General features: G+C 53.0%; 1 protein-coding gene across 1 annotated transcript in view; it reads left to right on the forward strand.

Moving 5' to 3' along the window:
- Window positions 1-23,175, forward strand: part of ZFHX2 (zinc finger homeobox 2) — a 28,584-nt gene extending 5,409 nt beyond the window's left edge. The window contains exons 2-10 of the mRNA XM_076004160.1: window positions 9,248-11,331; window positions 11,531-12,045; window positions 12,578-12,818; window positions 14,016-14,090; window positions 14,474-14,532; window positions 16,141-16,341; window positions 16,832-16,958; window positions 17,114-20,587; window positions 20,813-23,175. Coding sequence (XP_075860275.1) covers window positions 9,297-11,331; window positions 11,531-12,045; window positions 12,578-12,818; window positions 14,016-14,090; window positions 14,474-14,532; window positions 16,141-16,341; window positions 16,832-16,958; window positions 17,114-20,587; window positions 20,813-21,792 — 7,707 coding nt within the window. The 5' untranslated portion in view covers window positions 9,248-9,296 and the 3' untranslated portion in view covers window positions 21,793-23,175. The remainder of the gene's footprint in view (window positions 1-9,247; window positions 11,332-11,530; window positions 12,046-12,577; window positions 12,819-14,015; window positions 14,091-14,473; window positions 14,533-16,140; window positions 16,342-16,831; window positions 16,959-17,113; window positions 20,588-20,812) is intronic.
- Window positions 23,176-24,506: the final 1,331 nt, after the last annotated feature.

Genomic DNA, 24,506 nt, shown 5'->3' on the forward strand with positions numbered 1-24,506 from the left:
TGCCTCCTCCAGTCACAGCTAACTACCCTGGGCCTCTCCCTTTGGGGCTGGGCTTGGGCTAGAGGTCAAGAGTCAATTGCCAGTCATTTGGCTTCTCAGTGAAGGAGAGCAGAGGGTGGGACAGGAGTGTGTTAGATAGTGGTTCCCCAAGGACTGGATGGGGTAAATGCCATTTGCATCCTCAAATTTTTCATTACTTGTTTCGTTGGCGGTCCAATCCCCCATCTCCCCTCGCCTCAGCCCCAGCCCCTGTGCCTCTGTCCTCCTTTTCCTGGGCTTGGGTGTAGTCTTGATTTTGCTGCTCCCCTTGACTGCTCCTCTTGCTTCCATCACAGTTGTCTGCATCTCTCCCTTCGTTCTGTATCACTGGCCTGCTGGGGTCACGGATGCTTTTCTTCCTTCAGCTTCTTCTTCTTTTTTTTTTTGAGACAGAGTCTTGCTTTGTTGCCTGGACTAGAGTGCCACGGCATCAGTCTAGCTCACAGCAACCTCAAACTCCTGGGCTCAAGCAATCCTTCTGCCTCGGCCTCCCAAATAGCTGGGACTACAGACATGTGCCACCATGCCTGGCTAATTTTTTTCTATATATTTTTAGCTATCCAGCTAATTTCTTTCTATTTTTTTTTAGTCGAGAGGGGGGTCTCGCTCTGGCTCAGGCTGGTTTCAAACTCCTGACCTTGAGCAATCTTCCTGCCTTGGCCTCCCAGAATGCTAGGATTACAGGCGGGAGCCACTGCGCCAGGCCTTCCTCCAGCTTCTTCAGGCTGTGTGGTTTCTACAAACCTAGAGATAAATCCTGGGTTTTTTGGGAAAGAAGGGCACTTGAGGTTAGGAAGAGAGAAAGAGGTTCAGGACAGATTGGGCAGGGAAGAGTGGGGAGAAAAAGAGAGCATGACAGAGATAGAGGAGCCTAAGGTAAAAAAGCATGTGACTTCCAGATGGGAAAGCACCAGAGAGATGCCCACAATTTAAATGAAAAAAGAAGAGGGCGGTTGGCTTTGAGGACTTAGAATGAAATTGGAGAGAAAACAGGGAGCCTGACCCCCCGCAGGGAAATGAAGACAGCAGAGGAGGAGGGAGGACAAGGGGTTGTCTGCAATGACTACGGAAAGCTGAAAAGCCAGGCTGTGGTCTCAGCCTCTGTGTCAGTCCTGAGTTCAAGCCATGCTAGATTTGACCCTTGTGGGAGGAACTGAAGTGGCAAATTAACGACGATAATGAAGTCACTGCTCCTTGTTTGTCTTTGCTGGTTTCCCCTTGAGATTTGTCCTTTGGCCAGACAGGGCAGTGTGGGGGAGGGGAGAGAAAGCAGGAGTGAAGGGCGGGGGAGGGGTGCAGAAAAGAGGATGGAGAAATGGCAATGTGGAAGACAAATCGACCAGGAGAGAGAAAAGGGAGGGTGCTGAGTGAAGGGAAGAGGAATCCAGGAATGCAGGAAAGAAGAGGAGAGGAGAGGGAGATGTGAAAGGAGAAGGGAAAAGGGGAGAGGTGTGGAAAGACGGATAGAGAGAAGAACAATAGGGAACAGGACAGGGAAACCTGGAAGGAGAAGCAAGAAAAAAAAAAGGAGGGAGAAGGAGAGGTAGCATGGAGAAATGGCGAGCCAGAGGGAAAGAACGTGGCCAGGGCTGCAAAAGCTGCAGCTGGCGGGGCCGGTAGGCGGGGCCTCATCTCCATCTCTAATGGCTGTGAAATGAGGTTAGCTCCATTAGAGGCGGCGGGAGTGTAACAAGATCACACTCATTAGGGCTGGGCCATCCCAGTAATTACCACCACCCCAAACACTCCCTCGCCAGCCGCGCCACCAAGCACACAGGCACACAGCAACACACCCGCATAGGACACCCCGTTGCTGAACGAGCAGCCCGGGGCCCACACATGTGTAACTAGAGAGCCTAGGGGAAATCCAGCCAGGGGCCAAAAGTGATCACCTTCGCTAACCCCAAAGAGAGGTCTGAGACAGGGCTAAACCCAGGCTACCAGTTCCCCCAACACAATCAAAAAGCAATAAACATACACATACTCCCCAACTGAAGAAATAATGCATGTGGATGAATAATTATCATTTCCATTTATTGATCACATCCAAAGTGTCAGTCTCCATAATGATCACCTCAGTGGACACAACTCCATGAGATACTAATCCCCATTATCTATATGAAGAAACTGAATTGAGGCTGGCTTTAAAACACTTACCTGAGGTCATTTACATATTAAGGAATAGAACTAGAATTTGATTCCAGGTCTGTCTGATTCTAAAGGCTGTTTTGTAAAATTTTGTAGAGATGGGGAGTCTCACCATGTTGCCCACACTGGTCTCAAACTCCCAGGCTCAAGCAATCCTCCTGCCTCAGCCTCACAGAGTGCCCGGATTACAGGCGTGAACCACTGTGCCTGGCCTCGATACTGCTTGTTTGATAAAGTTCATATGCTAATATGGATACACATGTGTAGACTTTCACATTTAAGAGACATCACAAATGAGTACACATATCATCATTCAAATAATACTACCTGCCATATCTATTTCCCCCTTCTCTCTCTCCATACACATAATCAGAATGGTCAGTGCCCCTGCATAGACTGCTGTGTGGATGGCGCCCCCTGGAGTTTCATAAAGCAGTGGTCCTGTTTGGGACCATCTTATGCTAGGAAACAAACTAACTGGGAAACAGCCCTCTAGCAACTTTAAACTCAAAGAGCAGGATGGCACATGTGCCCAAAGTGACAGGCATAAGGGCAGAATAACATACTCAAACTCAAAGCCCTCATTCAAAATTCATACCAGCCAGAGTTCAGAAGCTTACAAATTAACCCAAGAGCAAAAGCAGAGGTGTGTATTGGGGGGGGGGGCGGTGGTAAGAGCAGCAGGCTACCTGAGTTCCATTCTCAGTGATTCTACTTCTTTCTAAGTGGGAGACCTTAAAAATAACTTAACCCATCTGTTTCCATGTAAAATGGAAATGAATAGCTGGATCTATTACATCATATTGTAGCAGAAGATTAGGTGATGTGATACTTGCTAAGGGCTTAGCACAGTGGCCACCACATGGTAAACATTTAAAGCTGTTGGCTATTATTTTATTATTATAATTGGTTGTTGTTGTTGTAACAGTATTTAAATTGAGTCATTCCATCACACAGATTCACATAATATCTCTTCTAAAGAGGTCCTCACGCCAGGATCCTGATTCTGAATTCAAGGGCACAACTCCCTGTCTTTTCACTACTGAGTGCTCATACAGTAAAGGGTTCCGAGCTGGCTTCATGCGGTTGTCTAAGCCTGAGGTATGTAGTACATGAGAACCACATCCAATAGAATGTGAGTCTCTCCAGTGTACAGATCACACAGATCAGCGCAGCAGAGCAGCTCCACACTGCTGTCCTAACACATCTAACACTGAAGGAGATGCCTGGGCAAGAGGCTCCTCTCATGGACACCCACCCTGCAGAGTAGCAGACACTCTGCAGCACACCTCAACAAATCCATGAAAACATGGATGGGTGTGGTTTCTGTCTATAGCTTCCCTTCTCACACTGTACCCAATCCCTCCTGCCCACCTGCTCAATGTGGTGCCAGAGCTAGGAGGACTGGAAGAGATTCATTATTTACATAAGCAAATCCAGATCCAACTTCATTCCCTCCTCACTTGCCTACCTCTCCCTCTTTCCCTCCCTTCTTCCTCCCTCCTCTTCTCTGCCTTAGCTGTTGCTTTATCTTCTACAACACTCCTTTTCTCACGTCTATCTCATTCTCTGCCATACTGGTTTTCTATCTCTTTTCTTTTTTTGAGACAGAGTCTCGCTTTGTTGCCCAGGCTAGAGTGAGTGCCATGGCTTCAGCCTAGCTCACAGCAACCTCACACTCCTGGGCTCAAGCTATCCTACTGCCTCAGCCTCCCAAGTAGCTGGGACTACAGGCATGCACCACCGTGCCCAGCTAATTTTTTCTATATATATTAGTTGGCCAATTAATTTCTTTCTTTTATAGTAGAGACAGGGTCTTGCTCTTGCTCAGGCTAGTTTCAAACTCCTGACCTCCAGCAATCCACCCTCCTTGGCCTCCCAGAGTGCTAGAATTACAGGCGTGAGCCACCGTGCCCGGCCTCTGTCTCTCTTTTGGAGAAAACTTATGTTGCACAAAGTAAGCACTCCCTAAATATTTATAGAAAGGGGGAAGAGAGAGCCCTAGGAGAGAGAGAATATAAATAAATGGAGGAACAGGATTACTGGGGGGGGGGTTGGTTTAGTTTTCTTCTTAATATAGAAGGTAAGATTTAAAGACAGAGGTAATGATAGTTCTAAATGTACGATGACTTGGAAAGGGTAGGACAGAGAGAAGAAAAAAAACAAAAACAAATGCAGGGAAAGGCCAGAATAGTTTTGATCCAGGTTGTAGCTACTTTTGCACCCTGTCTAAGTGTAAGCCTTGGCCAAGCTTCCACTCTTTGCTCTGGGGTAATGATAGGTATCTCTAGGTCCAGCAATCAAGAGAGCCAAGTAATAAGTGAACTCTGCTGCTGGGTAGACTAGATTTAAATCTTGTTTACCTAAGATTCTGCCCTCACTAAGGGTAGAGAGTAGATGATGAGTCTTGGTCAAGACTGCTGCCCTGCCTGCGAAAGCCTTTGCCATGTGGTTGGGTTTGGAGAAAATGGAGGGAGGGGGTTGTTTTCTGGTTTTTGCAGGGGAGTTGAGGAAAGTTGTCAGTCTCTGTGCAAACATCTTGCTCTGCTCTATAGGAGGAGACAGCCAAGAGAGGGAAAGAACTACCCTAACTGAACACTCAGTATTATGTACTTTGCACATTACCTATTCTGGTCTTCACAACTGGGTAAGGAAGGCTTCCTTATTCCCATTTTTCTAGACAAGGAGACTGAGACTCCATGAGTAACTTCTCAAGGTTGCACAGCTAGTGAGTGGTAGAGCCAGGAATTAATCTGGTTCTGGGTCGATCCAAAGCCCATGTTCTTCTACTGCCTTAAAAAATAAATGAAGTTTATCTAGTTAAGATTTTATTTGCTGTTTATGCTAAACAATCCCCCTTGTTAGGAGCACACATACTTCATCTTTACTCTTTCTCTTCTCTCCATGGCTGCCTCCTCTGGGAAGCAACAGGTTGAGACAAAAGGGGGAGAAAGACAAGAGCAGAGTGAGTGTGGAAGAGAGCAATGCCTTAGACAAGAATTTCAGAGAGAGGAAAGAAAAAAGTAAAGGCCCTACAATTGGCTCTGAGTAAGGAAAAGTGGGTAGATCAAACAATTGGAAAAGTGAAAGGCAAAAATGTTTAGAAGGTTCTGATGTGGAAATCATTGTATGCAAATTTTAAGCAAACTTGATGGTGTCCTGATAGACTGCTGCACTGCCAGTGAAAGCCTTTGCCATGTGGTTGGGTTTGGAGGAAAGGAGAGTGTGGGGTTTGTTTTCTGGTTTTTGGAGGGGAGTTGAGGAGGAGAAAGCCAGTCAGGCACTCATCAGGCCCCCCATCAAGCCTGCACCCTCCTTGATGATGTTCCCTCTGTAACCACTAGGGAGCAGTAGTGTTTTTTTCTCTCCTGGTGGGCCAGAGGTGGGAGGGGGCTGTACCAAGGGAAATCCTGGTCTTGCTTTCCCCTGGAACCCCCTCTAGTTGTACCAGTCGGTACCATCCAGCCTGAACCACACCCTGGCTACTCTTCAGTGAGGGGCAGATTCCTCAGACTTCATGTTTTTGGTCCTTCCTTTGCCCTTGTCCGTTTGACTCTGGTAATTCTTGGGTTCTTAAGTCTCACTGTGTCTGCCTGTCTTGCTTGGTCTCAGAGCCTGCCTTTTCAGCTTTCTACTTCTTTTTCTGCAACTTCACACCCGAGCCTTCCTGTCTGTCTCATAACCTCTCCCCATTTCTGTAGCTTTCTGGGTCCTAGCATGTGTCTTGCAGCCTCCTGGCTCCCTGGTGTCTTCCCTTTCTAAGTACTGTATATCTGCCCACCTCCCAAGGTGTTAAGACTCTGTATTTTGTGTGTCTGTGGAACAATGACTCCCTAGCTGAGTTTTGAAGGTAGCACTTCCATCTTTCCCTTCTCATCCTGGGGAATGACCAGAGACCCAGGTCTGGAAGGAGAAAGAGGGCAATACCAAAAGGGGATAAAAAATCTCTTCTGTTTCTCTACAGCCTTCTCTCCATCTTCTCCTTCCTCCTGCCCTCCCTCTAGTGAGGAAAGGACTCATTAGAGAGGGAGGGAGGAATGAAGGGACAGCAGGGAGCTTTAGAGACTGAGGGCCATTTTGGAGCTGGAACACTCATCTCAGGGGATGACTACACCCTCAGAACTCTCCACCCTCCCATGGCTCCAGGCTTCCCTCCTCCCATCCCCCTCAGTGGCAGCAGCCTTGTAATTTAAAGCTCTCTCTGTCGCCTCTAATGTGATCCTCTCGTTTTATTGACTCTCTCTGCCGTCTGTGGCGCCCCTTCCCATCAATCTCCTCTCTAATCACACCACTGCCACTGCCTGCTCTGTCTCCCCTAACCCCTCTCCTCCGCAAAGGCCCCCAGCCCTCACCTCTACCTAGGTCTTTCCTTTTGACTGTTCCCCCCCACCTCCACTCCAGACCACATCCACCCTCTTCTTCCTTCCCTCCTCCAGAAGCAGGAATGACAGGGCCTTTGAGGGGTCGCCTTGTCCCTTTACCCACATTTGAGATGTGTTCCAAGGGTGATGCCCTTAAGGAAAGCAGGGAACTAAAGGGAAGAATGAATGGCTATGGGCCTGAGGATGAACAAGAATCTTGAGCTGGGGAGGCACGTGGGGGATGATTTTTAGGCCTGTTGTATGTTTCCGCAAGGTCTCTAGTTCAAGGTGGGAAGGGCAAAGAAAGGGACCTAGAGATTCTGGGAGGGAAGGAAGTTAAGATAGAGGAGGGACATAGAAGAAGGAAAAAAGTGAAAAACTAATTGCTGCAGCTAAAGGTTTGTAATAAATAGTGGGTGATGGGAGAAGCACCGAGAAGAAAGGGGGAGGAGGAATTGGTGGCAGTGGATGGGGGGGGGGTGGAAATGCACTGAGGCAGAGATAAATTTGCAATTGAAATTCTTTCCTGAAGAGGAGGAGTGTTAGGTTGGGTGGTGGGGAAGAGATTTGCAATTTTAAACAGCTGCTGACCTACCCTGGCCAAGCTGAGTCTCACCCACAAGCTAGCCAAAATCGAAGCTCCTTTGGTTTCTAGCTAGGAATCAGCCGTGTCTCTTTTTCCAGTCCTGGGAAGCAGATGCTTTGGAGAGAGAATCTGGGAGTTACTGCAAGATGTGGGGCTTAGGTCTGCCTAGCCCTCCTCTGAACCGTGATCTAGAGTTGCAAGTCAGGAGCCAGGAAGGAGCTGGCTGAAGTAGGCAGGTGGGCTCTACTGCTTAGACCAGCTAGGAGAGAGCATCTGCCAGTGTTGAGCCCTCAGCCAGGGACCAGGATAGGCCTCTCTTGCCCGGATTCATTCCTTCCCACCAGGTGGGGTAAAGGGTGGTGGGGCTCCCCCTGTGGGAATGACAGTGAAACGTCAGACCCACACAAACCAGCACGCTTACCTCCTCTCCCTCACCAAGGATTCTGTTGGAAGAATACCTTTCTCCCACAATATTAGGGCTTCTGCTTTCTGATTATCTAGGAACCGACTGCCCCTTGGTCCAATTCCTTCACTTCCCCTTTGGTTCTCTAACTCCCCCCCACCTCTCCATCACCTTCACCCCTTTTCCAGGTGCTGATTTGCATTTTCATTAGCATGCTAATCCAGCCCCAATCCGAGCTCCTTAATGGCTCTGACTTCACGCCTGGCTAGACTCCCTGGAGGAGGAGGGAAGCGGGAATGGGGCCTACAGGCTGTGTGGGGCCAGACTAAGGACCCATTTCAGACCTAGGAATCTGGGGGTGAGGGTTAGAGGTGGCCCAAGGAAAGAGAGACCACACCCCTCACCCTTCCCCAAAGCACTCTGGCCTGAGCATTAGAAGTTTAATCATTAGAGATCTGCTGATATGGGCAGCTGGAGAGTATGTAGATGGGCCACTTGGGACCCTGGGAGGAGTATGGAATGGGGAGGCATGGGAATGTGGTGAGTTAGAGGGTAAGATCCCAGTAAACAAAAGGATGACAGCCTTGCTGCTTCTAGTGAGCTGGAGGTTGCCTGGGAGTCCTGATTTCTAAACCTTTGGAGGTTTGTGTGGCCTTTATTGTGTCCAGCTGGACGGAGGAGTCTAGGCCACAGCTTTGCTGTTTACTTGGTGTTTGGCTGGTCCTTCTCTAGTTTCCCCTCTTTGGAGCAGTGTCACCATCAGTAGCTTACTTAACTTGTTCTTAGCTGCTTATCTATAAAATAAGGTTGCTGTGAGATTAAATGAGATGATTGATGTAAAGCATTTAGCATAGTGCCAGGACCATGGTAGATGTACCTTAATAACTATTAGTAATATTATTACTATTATTTTTTTTTAAATCTCTTTGGGGAGAAGGAGGCAACATATAAGCTATTGTCTTTCAACTGGCCAGGGAAGCTCCCATCTATTCCATATGCTTGTGACCACAGATGGATCTGGAAGGCATCTGAGAGCAGCATGGCACCTCATGCCATGGGAAATCAGTTATGGCCTATCTCTGGCAAGAAGACCTTAACTAGGGAATTTACCTCTTCAGGTCACAGAAAATCTGAGGGTCTCTCCCAGTGTTCTGTTATTCAAAGACATCTATTAACTGTGAGTCAGGCAAGTTCTATGTGCTAACGGCAGAGCAATCAAGCAGACCTGAGCCCTCATTCTGGCTGCTGGTGGAGGGAAAACAGATTGTAGGGGGCAGCAGTGGAAGATGGGAGGCCAACATGGAGTCCATTGTATTAATTCCGGAAAGAGATGATAATGGCTTGGGCCACACTGGTGCCAGTGAAGAAGAAAAGTGGAGGGATTTGACACGTTTTAGAGGTTGCTGCCAAACTGGATAAGGGAAGGACAAGAGAAAACTTTTAGGTTTTCAGCCTAAGCAACTGGATAAATGGTACCAATGTTTGAGGTAGGAAAGATAGAAAGGAGCAGGTCCAGAGGACAAATAAAGAGTTCTGGTTTGGGACATGTTAAGTTTTGAAGCCTATTAGACACTAAGTGAAGCTTCTGGTTGGCAAACGGGTGAGTCTGATGTCCATGAAAGAGGATGGGACTGCAGTATCCAGAGATTCAGCTGCCTGGCAGGTGTCCCTGCAGCCTCACAGCACTGCTCTCTTGGTGTTTCCCTGCAGGGTACTGGCCGTCACGCTGAAATGAACCCCCAGCACTCCTCCGTCTACCATGGCCACCCTTAACTTAGCCTCCACCGCTGGCAACACCCCCTCCCCTGGGCACAATGCCCCGTCCCCGGCTCCGGACACCTCCTCCTCCAGCACCCCCTCTGATCTTGTCACCAAAGATCCCCCTGCTGCCCCCTCCCCCTCTGAGAGCATGAGGCCCTCAGAGCCAGGGGGACAGCCCCTGGAGTCAGGCTGTGGCCTTGTCCCACCAAAGGAGATTGAGGAGCCCCAAGAAGGGCCTGGTTGTGGTCACTTCCCACCAAAGGACCTGGGGGTAGAGAAGGACAAGGAGCAGGAGGAGGAAGGACTCCCTCCCGTGGACCTAAGCAACCACCTATTCACAGCTGGCAGTGAGGCCTACCTAGTGGCCAAGCTGCCTCTGCCAGGCGGCAGTGAACTGCTACCAAAGGGCTCCCCCTGGGGCGAGGCAGGCATCAAGGAAGAGCCCAGCCTGTCCCTCCTTGCCCACCCACCCCTCACACACCTCACTGCCCTTCATATCCAACATGGCTTTGATCTAATCCAAGGCTTTAGCTCTTCTGACCAAATTCTGTCCCACGATACCTCAGCGCCATCTCCGGCTGCCTGTGAGGGAAGGGATGGCGCCTTCTGGAGCTACCAGCTGGCTGCAAACCCACCCGGAGATCCCAAAGATGGCCCCATGGGGAACAGTGGGGGAGACCACATGGCACTCTTCTGGCTCTGCCTTCTGTGCCGCCTGGGTTTTAGCAGGCCCCAGGCCTTTATGGGTCATACACAGTCTCATGGGGTGAAACTAACCCCTGCCCAACACCAGGGCCTGCCAGGCAGCCCAGCCGTGCTCCAGGAAGGGGATGAGGGCTGCATGGCCCTCATAAGCTTTCTGGAACCAAAACACCCTGCTCACCCCCCTTTTGAAATACCCTTTGACAACGGCAGCACACTGAACACAGAGGCGAATGTAGCCCAGACGGAGGATGGTCCCCCTGAGGCAGAAGTCCACACCCTTGTCCTTCCCACTGAAGAAGTCATGGCCCTCAACCCATTCTCCCCACCCACAACCCCAGCCACCTGGGACCCCAGCCCAACCCAAGCCAAAGAATCGCCAGTAGCAGCAGGCGAGGCAGGGCCAGATTGGTTCCCTGAAGGGCAAGAAGAGGATGGAGGGCTCTGCCCCCCACTCAACCAAAGCTCACCCACCTCCAAGGAAGGGGGCAGTCTCCCCACCCCAGTGGGCTCCCCTGAAGACCCCAATGACCCACCCCAGCCCTACCGCCTGGCTGACGACTACACCCCAGCCCCTGCAGCCTTCCAGGGGCTCAGCCTGTCCAGTCACATGTCCCTGCTACATTCTCGTAACTCCTGCAAGACACTCAAGTGTCCCAAGTGCAACTGGCACTACAAGTACCAGCAGACCCTGGATGTGCACATGCGAGAGAAACACCCTGAGAGCAACAGTCACTGCAGCTACTGCAGTGCTGGGGGGGCCCACCCCCGCCTCGCTCGTGGAGAGAGCTACAACTGTGGCTACAAGCCCTACCGCTGCGACGTCTGCAACTACTCCACCACCACCAAGGGAAACCTCAGCATCCACATGCAGTCCGACAAGCACCTGGCTAACCTGCAAGGCTTCCAGGCAGGCCCCGGTGGGCAGGGAAGTCCCCCAGAGGCATCACTCCCGCCCTCTGCGGGGGACAAAGAGCCCAAGACCAAATCATCCTGGCAGTGCAAGGTGTGCAGCTATGAGACAAACATCTCCCGAAACCTACGTATCCATATGACCTCTGAGAAGCACATGCAGAATGTCCTAATGCTGCACCAGGGGCTGCCACTGGGCCTGCCACCTGGGCTGGTGGGGCCAGGCCCTCCTCCACCACAAGGGACTGCCCCCACCAACCCCCCTGAACTCTTCCAGTACTTTGGTCCCCAGGCCCTAGGACAGCCTCAGACTCCCTTGTCTGGCCCCGGGCTGAGGCCAGACAAGCCTTTGGAAGCCCAGCTGCTTCTCAATGGTTTTCACCACCTTGGAGCACCTGCCCGCAAATTCCCCACACCTGGTAAGCTCCCTGAACTCTGCTCCTCTTCCCCTTTCTCTCCTCCCCAGGGCCACACTCTATTCCCTGCTTTTTACCAAAGGCCAACTCCCTACTTAGGTTCCCTCTGAGCACTGTCCCACTCGTTAGCTCACCCCTCCATATAGCAAACTGACCCTGCCCCATTTCTTCCTTGGGCCACTAATCTGTTTCTGTCCCCTAGCCCCTGGCAGCCTCTCCCCTGATGCCCACCTGCCTCCAAGTCAGCTCCTGGGCTCATCTGATGGCATGCCCACCTCGCCACCCCCAGATGACAGCCCGTCCCTGAGGGTATTCCGCTGCCTAGTGTGCCAGGCCTTCAGCACAGACAGCCTGGAGCTACTGCTGTACCACTGCAGTGTAGGCCGAAGCCTCCCTGAAGCTGAATGGAAGGAGGTGGCTGGTGACACCCACCGCTGCAAGCTCTGCTGCTACGGCACCCAGCTCAAGGCCAACTTCCAACTCCACCTTAAGACTGATAAACATGCTCAGAAGTACCAGCTAGCAGCCCACCTGCGGGAGGGTGGTGGGGCCACGGGCACCCCCTCCCTGGTGCCCCTAGGAGATGGGGCCCCTTATGGGTCTGCCTCCCCACTGCACCTGCGCTGCAACATCTGTGACTTTGAGTCCAACAGCAAGGAGAAGATGCAGCTGCACGCCAGGGGAGCAGCCCATGAAGAAAACAGCCAGATCTATAAGGTGAGGCTGGGGTGGGCCAGGGCAGGAAAGAGGAGAAGGGGATGGGGATGGAAGGAGGAGATGCAGAGTAGGGAAGTGATGGGAAAACCTAGGGTTACAGAAATGGAGAAAAAGGGAAGTATGCACCAGGGTAACAAAGAGTTTAGACAGACATGGAGAAAGAGACAAAAGGATAGAGGACTCTGATGAAGTGAAACAAAGACTTTATTCAGCTCTTCTGGTGTTCGGGCTGGAGGGAGGAGTCTGGATCAGCTCAGTCCATCATGTCACCAGAAGTTCAAGAGGATGGAACCAGATTCCATTCACATACTGGGAGGGAGTCCAGGAGTGGTAGAAGGAAGAGGAGAAGACAAGCAGTAATACTCAGGGGACTCTAGTGATACTAGGAGGGTAAGGAGGGGGTCTAAGGGGTAGAAGGAGTGGGTAGGGAGGAGGGTGCTGCTAGTCAGGCTCCCTGGGGGAGGCAAAGAAGTCCCCTGAGATCTGGAGGTGTCCGTTCTGAGCCTGAGCCAGCCTCTTGCCATGGTTCTAGTTTCTGCTGGAAATGGAGGGAGCAGAGGCAGGGGCAGAGCTGGGGCTGTACCACTGCCTGCTGTGTGCTTGGGAGACACCCTCCCGCTTGGCTGTGCTGCAACACCTACGCGCACCTGCCCACCGTGATGCCCAGGCCCAGAGACGTCTGCAGCTGCTTCAGAATGGCCCAGCAGCTGAGGAAGGACTCTCAGCTCTCCAGAACATCCTGAGTTTCAGCCATGGGCAGCTCCGGACTCCCGGTGAGGAAGAGGGGACTGGAGAATAAGGACTGGGCAGGGGGGCCACCAGGGTGCGGGGAGCTGAGGAGAAAAGGATACAAGGAGGGAGAATGGGTCTGGGCCATCAATAGCAAGTGCTTAGAAGATATGAAGGGATAAGACAGGCCCGGTGGGGGCTGCTGAGTGAGGAGAGTTAGAGAAGGGCAGGGATTTTGCTGGGTAGAGAACAGAAAACAGGAAGGGAGGTGAGGAGGAATCACCCAGTGATTCTGAGCAGTGACTAGTGTCCTAACAACACTAGATGTCTGGGGTGGCAGACTGGAACCTGCTTTGTGCTGGGCCAGGACTTGTTGGAAGGAGATGGGAGCTGTGGACATAGTCCAAAGACAGCAGGGATGGGAAGAAGCCTCTGATAAGCTTCCCAGCCTCTTCCTGTCCTAGGAGGTCTTTGGCCCTAAGGTTGGACTTAGAGTTCCCCTTAGGCAGCTAAGACTGTACCAGCAGAGGCTGGAAACAGCCAGCCAGGCATCACTGCTCCAGAGGGTACAGGAAAAGAGCCTGGAAGGGGCTATCAGAGGTGGGCATGGGTGTCGAGCTCTGGAGAGCCAGCAGTGGGCAAGGGCGAGGGCATGGGCAGCAGGAGCCAGAAATAGGCAGCATTGACTGGTGCTAATTGAATTGCCAATATGCTGGCTGGAGTTAAGTGCTGGAGGGGCCCGGATCAATAGCTAACGATCCTGGCGCAGGGCTGAATGGAGTTAAGGAACTTTAACACTTTAATTAGGCTGCCACCGAAAATAAATTCCTACACATCTGTCAATTCTTACTTGAGTGGTAATCTCCTCTCCCAGCTAGACCTGCCACCTCCTGCTCACCGCAGCAGCAGCTTCCATTCAACCTCAGCTTCTTTTTTCAGTGCCCCTCCCACATTTCTGGGGCTTCCCACTTCCCGGGTCAGTCAAGACAGGGAGCCAAGTCTGGTCCTGTTCTGTTGCCTATTGCTGGACTTGCCCAAGATGACTCTCAGGCCCTACCAGTTCTAATAGCATAGCTTTTCCCTTCACCCTTATCTTTTTGTTGGTTTTTTATCCTCTCCTGGCTACTGATTCATCCATTTTCTCCTTCATTGCCTAGTTGCTTGTCCTGCTTCCTCTGCCCTATTTCCTCCCTTCCCTGATGCTTTACCTCTTTAAGCTGACACTCCCCCATCCTACACAGGGAAGGCTCCTGTCACCCCCTTAGCTGAGCCACCCAATCCTGAGAAAGAAGTCCAGAACAAGACAGAACAGTTGGGTGAGTTGCTCATCCAGTCCATTTTTCCTCCCTTCTCCCAAGTCCTCACACCTTCTGAGAGGCCCATGGGACCCAGCAACGCCTCCTGTGCTGGAGGAGCAAACTGACCACAGAAAAGCCTCATGGGGGGGGGCAGGAAGCCGAGCCACAGAAGGCTGGGTGCTTCCACCCGCTTCAAGGACCTAAACCTGGCCATCCCGCTAACCTGGAGGCGGCCCCTGCCAAGCCTTGCCTGTCTACTGAGTTTCCTGCCCTTTCTCCCTTTCCCTAGAGCCCAACCCCCTACCCTGGAAGTGCTCTGCTACAAATCATCTTAAGGGCTGGGGGTCTGTGACGGGAAGGAGGGCTATCAGTCCCTTAATGTCCTCTCCTTTCATCCTCAGCTTCTGAAGAGGCAGAGAACAAGACCAGCCATTCCAGAGACAGTGCCAACCAGACCATGGTCAGAACTGGGGTAACTGGGAAGTGCTGAGGTGGGGGTCTGGCTTTACTGAGATACGCTCATATTCTAAAGGAAGACCGAATTTTGTCATGCTTGTGACTTATTTCACTTAGAACAGCACATTTAGGAAATGCCGCCCAGGTCCAGTTACATAAGTTCAGCACCATATGGGGGTAGAGCTGGCCCCAAAGGGTGGAACATAGGGACATGAGAGGAACGGATGGCAGGAACTTGAGGGAAAGGTGAAGAGAGGAACTATATCGAAGGCAGGAAATACTGGAGGCAGGTAGAGGAAGGAGGGGAGGAAAGAGGCGAAGAAATGAAAAGAGAAAGGCAAAAGCACAAACCAGCTGCTGCCCAGCTCTTCACTCCTCAGGAGCAGAAAGACAACTAGACACAGACATTCATATCTGACAGAAAGCCCTGAGCCTGGACAGAACTATCCTGGCATCCTCTTCTTGAGGGTGGAGGCACCAACCAAATGATTCACCCTGACAGCCTGTCCCACAAATCTTTAAATCCCCAGGACTCAAACCTAAGCAAGACCTAGAAGTAGTTTAGCTCTATGGCCTGAAAGTGTTGATTCTGAGGGAATTCCCAGCCTCTGGTCTTGAGATGCCATCCTGTGCCTCACAGCTCTCCCGACTAGACTGCAATATGCAAACTGCAACCATGCTTTATGTCCCCAGCTTCTCTTCTTCCTAACTTCTGTTCCCTCTAACAGACCTATTCCAGATCTCTGAGCCAAGGGCTGAGTGCATTAAGATGAGCACCTGGGTCCCCTTCCTTTGTGGCCATCCCCTCCCTGACACACAGGCCTGGACCAAAGGCACAGGCGACAGGACAGGAAGTAAGCTAGGAAGACAAGCCTGGTCTGAGGCAGCAGGCAACATGCAGGCTGGACAGGTCAGGCAGTCAGGTGACAGCAGGCCTTTGCAGCCCCACCCCTCTGGAGTGTGGGCGAGAATTTACTGAGAATGTGCTGAGAGGGCTGGGCCAGAATTTTCCTGGGCCACTGGGGGAGCTGTGGTGTTTGTTTATATTCAGGAGAAGAACGGATGGAAAACAAAGTGGGAGCTGCTGAGCCCAAGGGGACATGGGCTGGCTTCTGAGCAGACAGGCGGCACCCCTCTTCAGGAGACAGAGAGGCAGAGTGGGCAGGGACAAGGGAGGCTCTGGGTCCAGAAAGTGCCCAGAGGAAATGGAGCCATTTCACAGAGAAGACATAGGCAAGGTGGGGGTGGGTAAGAAAAGAAAACTAAACCCAAGGTCGGGAGCAGGTACAGGGCCATCTGTCAGCTGTAGAAAATTGAGTAGGGCAGCAGACTCTGGGAAAAAACACACCAAGAAAAGGTAGAGAGAGGCCAGGGTGGAGGGAGAAGGCCAGACAAGGAGGTAATGTGAGGTAGTGGCCTAGGCTAGGACTTTGTGCCAATCCAAGGAAATAAGGGAGGAGCCAGATTTCAGGACTTGAGGCTGGACACTGGGTCTGCTGTGATGGTTTTCTATCCAGCTTGCTCCTCTTAAATTGGGAGTGGAGGCCAGTGCTGCACTGAGGAATCCAAACCCTTCCCTAACACCTCCTCCACCAACCATATGTGCCCACAGGTATATTGCTGTCCGTACTGCAGCTTCCTGAGCCCAGAATCTGACCAGGTGAGAGCTCATGCACTCTCCCAGCATGCAGTGCAGCCCAAGTACAGGTGCCCACTGTGCCAGGAGCAGCTGGTGGGCCGGCCCGCCCTGCACTTCCACCTTAGCCACCTTCACAACGTGGTGCCCGAGTGCGTGGAGAAGCTGCTGCTTGTGGTGAGTACAGGCTGGCTGAGGATGATCCAGTGTGGCCTTGCCAGGGCTGCACAGGAGGGGAGGACGGGGCAGGGGTATCCAGGCAGGTGTATGTGTGTGAGGGTGGTTGCTGATGAAGAAAGTAGCATTTCACAGATTTTAGAGTTGGAGGGGTCCTCAGAACTGAGCTTGTCTAGCTGCCTCTACTCACGGATGAGGAAACTAAGCATTTTTTCACTTCCATTAAGTCCTGAGAAGAGTTGTTGAACAGGCACAGGCCTGCCACGACCAGGTGCCGCAAGGAAGGCAGACTTTTGGCCTGGGGAAAGAGGGAACCAGAGAGGAAAGGCAGCAGCCCAGGCTTTCTAGTCTGTGGGAAAAGCAGCAATTAGGTGGGAGGTTTGTCCAGAGAGAAGGCTGATCTGAGGAAGGGAGCTCAGCACAGGTGCGGTGCAGAGGAGTCGGGGTAGCACAGGTGGTGGAGAAGCCACCAGGATCTCTCCCATCGCAGGCCACAACTGTAGAGATGACCTTTATGACCAAAGTGCTGCCTGCACCCACACTTAGCCCTCTGGAGGATGGCCCAGAAGCCCCTACTCCTGGACCAGAGCCTGTACCCAGCAGAGACCATGCATCAGGTAAGGAAGGGGACAGCAAACCTCCCAAGGTGGCAGGAAAGAGGACCTGGGCTCCATGGACCAAGAAGGTCTGAAGACAACTGAGGCCAGGGTCAGTTGCCCTGTATATTGAGTGGGTGGCATCTGCTCATTGTACCTTCTTCTCTCTCCTCTAGAATGCCCTAACCTGACTCCAGAAGACAGTCCAGATCCTCTTCCTGAGCCTCCCCTGGCCTCAGCCGAGGCCCCAGACAAGCCCTCAGAAAGCCCTGGTCAACCCCCTTCTCCAGCCCCATCTCCAGCCCCTCAGCCTGATGCCCAAGCTGAAGAAGTGGCTCCTCCACCCACCATGGCTGAGGAGGAAGAGGGGACTGCTGGGGAGCCCCGCTCTGCAGAGCCAGCTCCAGCTGACTCTCGCCACCCTCTGACCTATCGGAAGACCACCAACTTTGCCCTGGACAAGTTTCTTGACCCTGCCCGGCCCTATAAGTGCACTGTGTGTAAGGAGTCCTTCACCCAGAAGAATATCCTCTTGGTTCATTATAATTCTGTCTCCCACCTTCATAAGATGAAGAAGGCTGCCATTGACCCCTCTGCCCCTGCCCGAGGGGAGGCTGGTGCCCCGCCTACCACCACTGCTGCCACTGACAAGCCCTTTAAGTGCACAGTGTGCCGAGTCTCCTACAACCAGAGCTCCACCCTGGAGATCCACATGCGGTCAGTTCTACATCAGACTCGCTCTCGGGGGGCCAAGACTGATGCCAAGACTGAGGGGCCAGAGCGCAGCCAAGAAGAGCCCAAGGAAGGCGAGACTGAAGGGGAGGCAGGCACTGAGAAGAAGGGCCCCGACCCCAGTGGCTTTATACCTGGATTGCCCTTCCTGTCCCCTCCCCCCCCTCCCTTGGACCTGCACCGATTCCCGGCCCCCCTCTTCACCCCACCAGTCCTGCCCCCCTTCCCTCTGGTGCCCGAATCACTGCTTAAGCTCCAGCAGCAGCAGCTGCTCCTGCCCTTCTACCTCCATGACCTCAAGGTGGGGCCCAAGCTGGCGCTGGCTGGGCCTGCGCCTATGTTGTCCCTGCCAGCTGCCACTCCTCCTCCCCCACCCCCACCCCCCAAGGCTGAGCTGGCTGAGCGGGAGTGGGAACAGCCCCCCATGGCCAAAGAGGGGAATGAGGCAGGGCCCTCCTCACCCCCCCACCCAACACCCAACGAGGCTGCCCGCACTGCAGCCAAAGCCCTTCTAGAAAACTTTGGCTTTGAGCTGGTGATCCAGTACAATGAAGGGAAGCAGGCTGTGCCCCCTCCCCCAACTCCACCCCCACCCGAGACCCTGGGAGGTGGGGACAAGCTGGCCTGTGGAGCCTGTGGGAAACTCTTCTCCAATATGCTTATCCTCAAGACACACGAGGAGCACGTCCACCGCCGCTTTCTGCCCTTTGAGGCCCTGAGCCGTTATGCTGCTCAGTTTCGTAAAAGCTATGATAGCCTGTACCCACCCCCTGCAGAGCCCCCCAAACCTCCCGATGGGTCTGTGGATTCTTCTGCTCCCCAACTGGGTCCACCCTTCCTGGTCCCAGAGCCTGAGGCAGGGGGGACCCATGCTCCTGAAGAGCGAAGCCGGCCAGGAGGACGCTGGCCAGCAGAGGAGGAAGAAGGTGCCAGAGGGAATCTTCCTCCCCTAGTGCCTGCAGGCCGACGGTTCTCCAGAACCAAGTTCACAGAGTTCCAGACCCAAGCCCTGCAGTCTTTCTTTGAGACCAGTGCGTACCCTAAGGACGGAGAGGTGGAGCGGCTTGCAAGTCTCTTGGGTCTGGCTAGCCGTGTGGTCGTAGTGTGGTTCCAGAATGCCCGCCAGAAAGCGCGCAAAAATGCCTGTGAGGGTGGCCCTGTGCCAATAGGAGGCAATACTGGGGGAGCCTCAGGCTGCAGGCGTTGCCATGCTACTTTCTCCTGTGTTTTTGAGTTGGTGCGGCACCTCAAGAAGTGCTATGATGACCAGACCCCTGAAGAGGAGGAGGAAGAGGCAGAGAGAGGGGAAGAGGAGGAAGAGGTAGAGGAAGAAGTAGAGGAGGAACAGGGCCTTGAACCCCCAGCAGGGCCTGAGGGTCCATCACCAGAACCTACAGATGGGGAGGAGCTAAGCCAAGCAGAGGCAACGAAGCCAGGAGGCAAAGACCCTGAAGAGAAGCCGCCTTCCTCACCTCCTCCAGCCCACACCTGTGACCAGTGTGCCATCTCTTTCCCCAGCCAGGACCTCCTGACCAATCACCGCCGATTACATTTCCTGCCATCTGTGCAGCCCAGCGCTCCCCCCCAACTCCTAGATCTACCCTTGCTGGTGTTTGGGGAGCGAAATCCCCTGATAGCAGGCACCCTACCAGTGCCAGGGCCACCTCTCAAACGGAAACATGAGGATGGCAGCTTGTCCCCCACAGGCAGTGAAGCAGGGGGAGGTGGAGAGGGCGAGCCCCCCAGGGACAAGCGCCTGCGCACCACCATCCTGCCCGAGCAGCTAGAGATCCTATACCGTTGGTACATGCAGGACTCCAACCCGACTCGCAAGATGCTCGACTGCATCTCCGAGGAGGTGGGGCTCAAAAAGCGAGTGGTACAGGTCTGGTTCCAGAACACCAGGGCCCGGGAGAGGAAAGGCCAGTTTCGAAGCACTCCGGGGGGAGTGTCCAGTCCGGCAGTCAAACCCCCCATCACACCCACCCCTGCAGCCTTCCCCAAGTTCAACCTCTTATTGGGCAAGGTAGATGATGGGATGGGGAGGGAGGCCCTAAAGAGGGAAGCACCTGCCTTTCCCTATCCCACAGTTACTCCTGCTGCTGGGCCCCTGCCTTTCCTACCACCTGGGAAAGAGGGCACCACCCCAATACCAGAGCCACCTCTACCTCTCCCACCTCCCCCTCCACCCAGTGAGGATGAGGGCCCAGAGGAACCCTCTAAAGCGTCTCCAGAGAGTGAGGCTTGCAGTCCGTCTGCAGGAGATCTGAGTGATTCATCTGCTTCCAGCTTAGCTGAACCAGAGTCCCCTGGGGCTGGAGGGACCAGTGGGGGACCAGGAGGTGGGACTGGGGTTCCAGATGGAATGGGGCAACGGCGCTACAGGACCCAGATGAGCAGCCTGCAGCTGAAGATCATGAAAGCCTGCTATGAAGCCTACCGCACCCCCACCATGCAGGAGTGTGAGGTGCTGGGGGAGGAGATTGGGTTGCCCAAGAGGGTCATCCAGGTCTGGTTCCAGAATGCTCGTGCCAAGGAAAAGAAGGCCAAACTGCAGGGGGCAGCTGTTGGGGGCACCGGGGGCAGCAGTGAGGGCCCCTTGGCGGCCCAGCGCACTGACTGCCCCTACTGTGATGTCAAGTATGATTTCTATGTCTCCTGCCGAGGCCATCTCTTTTCCCGTCAGCACCTGGCCAAGCTCAAGGAAGCGGTCCGGGCCCAGCTGAAAAGTGAAAGCAAGTGCTACGACTTGGCTCCGGCACCCGAGGCACCCCCAGCTCCCAAGGCCCCACCTGCCACCACACCTGCCTCTGTGCCCCTCGGGTCTGCCCCAGCCCTGCCTCGCCTGGCCCCAGTCCTCTTGTCTGGTCCAGCTCTGGCCCAGCCCCCACTGGGCAGCTTAGCTCCTTTCAATTCAGGTGAGTGGGAGGATGGAAGAGTTGTACTTCAGAGAATGTCTCCTTCTAATGATATTCCCTTCCTTTTCCTTCTTGACTCTTCTTATGTACAGTCTCCTATGGCCTTCCTTTGCTTCAGGCTCTTGGGGGGAGGGAAGGAGCACAGCAGCTGGGTGGTCACCTACAGCAGGAAGGACAATGGGGCAGGAGGTGCTAACCTTTTTTTACTCCTTTCATCTTCCTTAGGCCCTGCAGCTTCCTCAGGCCTCCTTGGCCTCGCCACTTCGGTCCTGCCTACTACCACAGTGGTCCAGACTGCTGGCCCAGGCCGCCCCTTACCTCAGAGACCTGTGCCCGACCAAACCAACACCTCCACTGCAGGCACCACTGACCCTGTCCTGGGCACCCCTACTGAGCCCTCAGGAGACACGGTCTCTGGTGAGCGAAAGCCAGTTGCAGCCCCCACCAACTCCTCCAATGATGCCCTCAAGAACCTCAAAGCATTGAAGGCCACTGTCCCAGCCCTGTTGGGGGGCCAGTTCCTGCCCTTCCCATTGCCCCCTGCAGGGGGGACAGCACCGCCAGCTGTCTTTGGCCCCCAATTACAGGGGGCCTACTTCCAACAGCTCTATGGCATGAAGAAGGGGCTCTTTCCCATGAACCCCGTGATACCTCAGACCCTCATTGGGCTGCTCCCCAATGCCCTCCTCCAGCCACCACCCCAGCCCCCCGAACCCACAGCCACAGCGCCTCCACAGCCCCCTGAACTGCCCGCTCCAGGGGAGGGGGAGGCTGGTGAGGCCGATGAGCTGCTGACAGGCAGCACTGGCATCTCCACCGTGGATGTGACCCACCGCTACCTGTGCCGCCAGTGCAAGATGGCATTTGATGGGGAGGCCCCGGCTACTGCCCACCAGAGATCCTTTTGCTTCTTTGGGCGGGGCTCTGGGGGCTCCATGCCCCCTCCGCTGCGGGTGCCCATCTGCACCTACCACTGCCTGGCGTGTGAGGTGCTGCTGAGTGGGCGTGAAGCCCTGGCCTCCCACCTGCGCTCCTCGGCCCACAGGCGGAAGGCAGCCCCGCCCCCAGGGGGCCCACCCATCACCGTCACCAACACTGCCACTGCTGCCACGGCTGCTGTGGCTTTTGCCAAAGAGGAAGCAAGATTACCTCACACGGACACCAACCCAAAAACTACTACTACCTCTACACTTCTAGCTTTATAAACAGATAAACCAAGATGGGGAGAGGGGAGGGCCTTAGGGCTCCCTCTTTTACCCCAAGGGGTATTTGGTGGGAGCTCAAATCCCTCACCCCAACCCTCGGCTCTGCCCACCTCATGGGAATCTTTCGGTTCCCACCCTCGGTGGGCTTCACACACCCCACCTCCAGCAGAGTCCTGCCTCCTCCCCACCCCCACAGACACACTCTGATCTTCATCCTCAGCCCCTTGCAGATGTAGCCCTTGCCCCATGTCTTCACAGACATACACACCCATCTTGGCATCCTGATTATTCACACGTCTGCACGCTGCACACAAAATCTGTCCTTGGCTCCACCTGCCTTTTCCTCACTGAATTCCGCACCCCCCTCCCAGTCAATACACATACACACGCGCGTGCACATACACACACACGTTATCCCATGATGTTCCACTGACTGAGAAAACACCAAAAAAAAAAAAAAAGGAAGAAGAAGAAGAAAGGAAAAAGAAAACCCAAGGCAAAGATGGGGGAAGAAAAATAAACTGCCACTCCCCCTTGTGCTACCCCCTGTATAGAGCGCCTTGCCGCTCACAAACTCTTTCCAAATACCCAGCTGGCTCCCAAGGTTGGAGCCCGGGTGGGCAGGGAGCCCACAAAAACTCTAACCAAACTGGAGGTTGGCAGGGGAGAAGTGCTCCCAGCTCACTCTTCTCACCCTCTCCCGCCTAACCCTCTTCTCACCTGAAGGGGGAGCCCCTGCGGCCTGGACTCTGGGGGAAGCCGCCGCCAGGAACCCCTCTGCCAACCCCCACCCCGCACCCTGGGAACTGCAGTAACTTATTCTCAAAGGCTTTAAACACAGAGATCCTCTCAGCAGCCGTGGGCCCGCCCCTCGTCCTAGCCCTGCCACGTGGGGGTCCAGCCTCCAGGGACCGGCGCTGCCCACCAACGGCAAATCCAAAGTTCTTTTAAAAAACTGAAACACACACACAACCAAAAAAAAAAGAAAAAAAAATGAGAGCAAGAGAGCGCTTGTGCACATGCGCATGAAAGAGAGAAATGGAGAGACCAGAGGAATGAACTAAAGAGAAACATAAACTTGGAAAATACAGAAAAAAAAAAAAAAAAAAGAAACCTCTCCCATTAAAGAAGTGTTTTTTCCTGTTTGTGTCATCCCCACCCCCATTTTAAGAGTTTCTTTAAACCACCTCATCTTGGGTAGATCAAATGGCTTTAACTCCTTGCCAAGGGTCTGGTGATCCTCTGATCCTCACAGAACTGGGAGCAGTGCAGCCTTCCCTTGGCCATACCCTGTCTCACAGGTGGGAGCTGGTGATGGGGAGAAGAACCTGGACTGTGGGGCAGGACAGGTGATAATCCCCTTATTCCCAGCTGTGACTTAGAAAAGTCAATGTCGCCAAAAGTATCTTGGCAGTCCCAGGAAGAAAGGGGTGGCAGTTTGGTTTCTGAATTCAAGGTATGCTTCCCTTTTGCCTACCACTCTTTCCTTTCACAAAGAGTGGTAGGCCTCTTTCACAAAGCCCTCCTCCTGCTTTCCTCCCTAATGGCCTCCTTGGCTGGTCCCTTGCTCCCATCTGTGTCCTCCAGCCCAGCTCAGCCAGCTCCTCCATTAAGCAACAGCTGATAGAGGCATCCCCAAAGGAGTCAGGACCCATCCGTGAAGCTTATGGGGGTCTAGAGCTGATGTCAGCTGAGGGGATGGGTAGACAAAGAGGTGACTGAAGCACAAGGGAATCTATGATAGGGTGATACCACCAAGGGAATCAACAGAAGAGGAATGACCTAGGAGAAGTTTCCCCATCCCTAACCTGGTTAACCAACGATGATTGTTTCTATAACCATTGAGTGGTAATTTTGACAACCCCAAAGTCCAGCTAAAGTGGCAAGGGGTAGAGAAGTGGATGTTTTATTTTAGCAAAGAAAAGCTTGCAAAATTTCCCATGTTCTCCACATAGTTTAACCTACTACCCTTGTCCCTAAGACCTCTCATAAGGTATTTCCCTTCCATTCTCTCTTCCCCTTAGGCTTCTTCTGCCACCATTATCCATTTCATATTCACACAAAAATTCATCCAGCCCTGGGACATGGGTTTTCCAATCTGTCCGTCACACCACTCTGTTCAGTGGCTTGTGTGTAGAAAAGATGGGAGGGGAGAGAAAATTCAGCTTGGTCCTTCATATATTCTGTGAGTCTAACTTCCTATCCCATTCACTTCTAGAATTAAAAACTCCAACTAAAGCAAATTGGGGGCGGGGTGAAGTTAGTTATTCTGATGATACCCAAAATTCCAGTTACAAATGTAGGCAACAGAAGAGAAGGTGACCCACTACAGTCCAGCACTTGCTGCCACCTTTCTTTCCCTGACTCTGACATCTCTCTTGCACCCCTCCCTCCTGTCTTTTTCTCTCTTCTGTTTAAATTCTGTGTATAAAACTATTATTTTAGCAGCATATGTATAAGGAAAACGGCCTTTTCACTCTGTGCTTTTTGGGGATGTGACTTATGTATAAAAGTTGAAAACAAAGCAAATTAGAACAAAAATGAGAAAAAAAAGGAAACATTTTAAAGAAAACCTTAACAAACAGCTGGCACAGGATGATTAGAGGTATCACATCATGCATCTTAGGACTGACAACCAAGGTAGGTTGAACTCTGAATATTTTCAGACCAGGGTAGGTCTGAACTCTGAATATTTTCACCAAGAGTTAATGTAC

This window comes from Microcebus murinus, chromosome 6, assembly GCF_040939455.1.
Source record: "Microcebus murinus isolate Inina chromosome 6, M.murinus_Inina_mat1.0, whole genome shotgun sequence".
Classification (NCBI taxonomy): Eukaryota; Metazoa; Chordata; class Mammalia; order Primates; family Cheirogaleidae; genus Microcebus; species Microcebus murinus.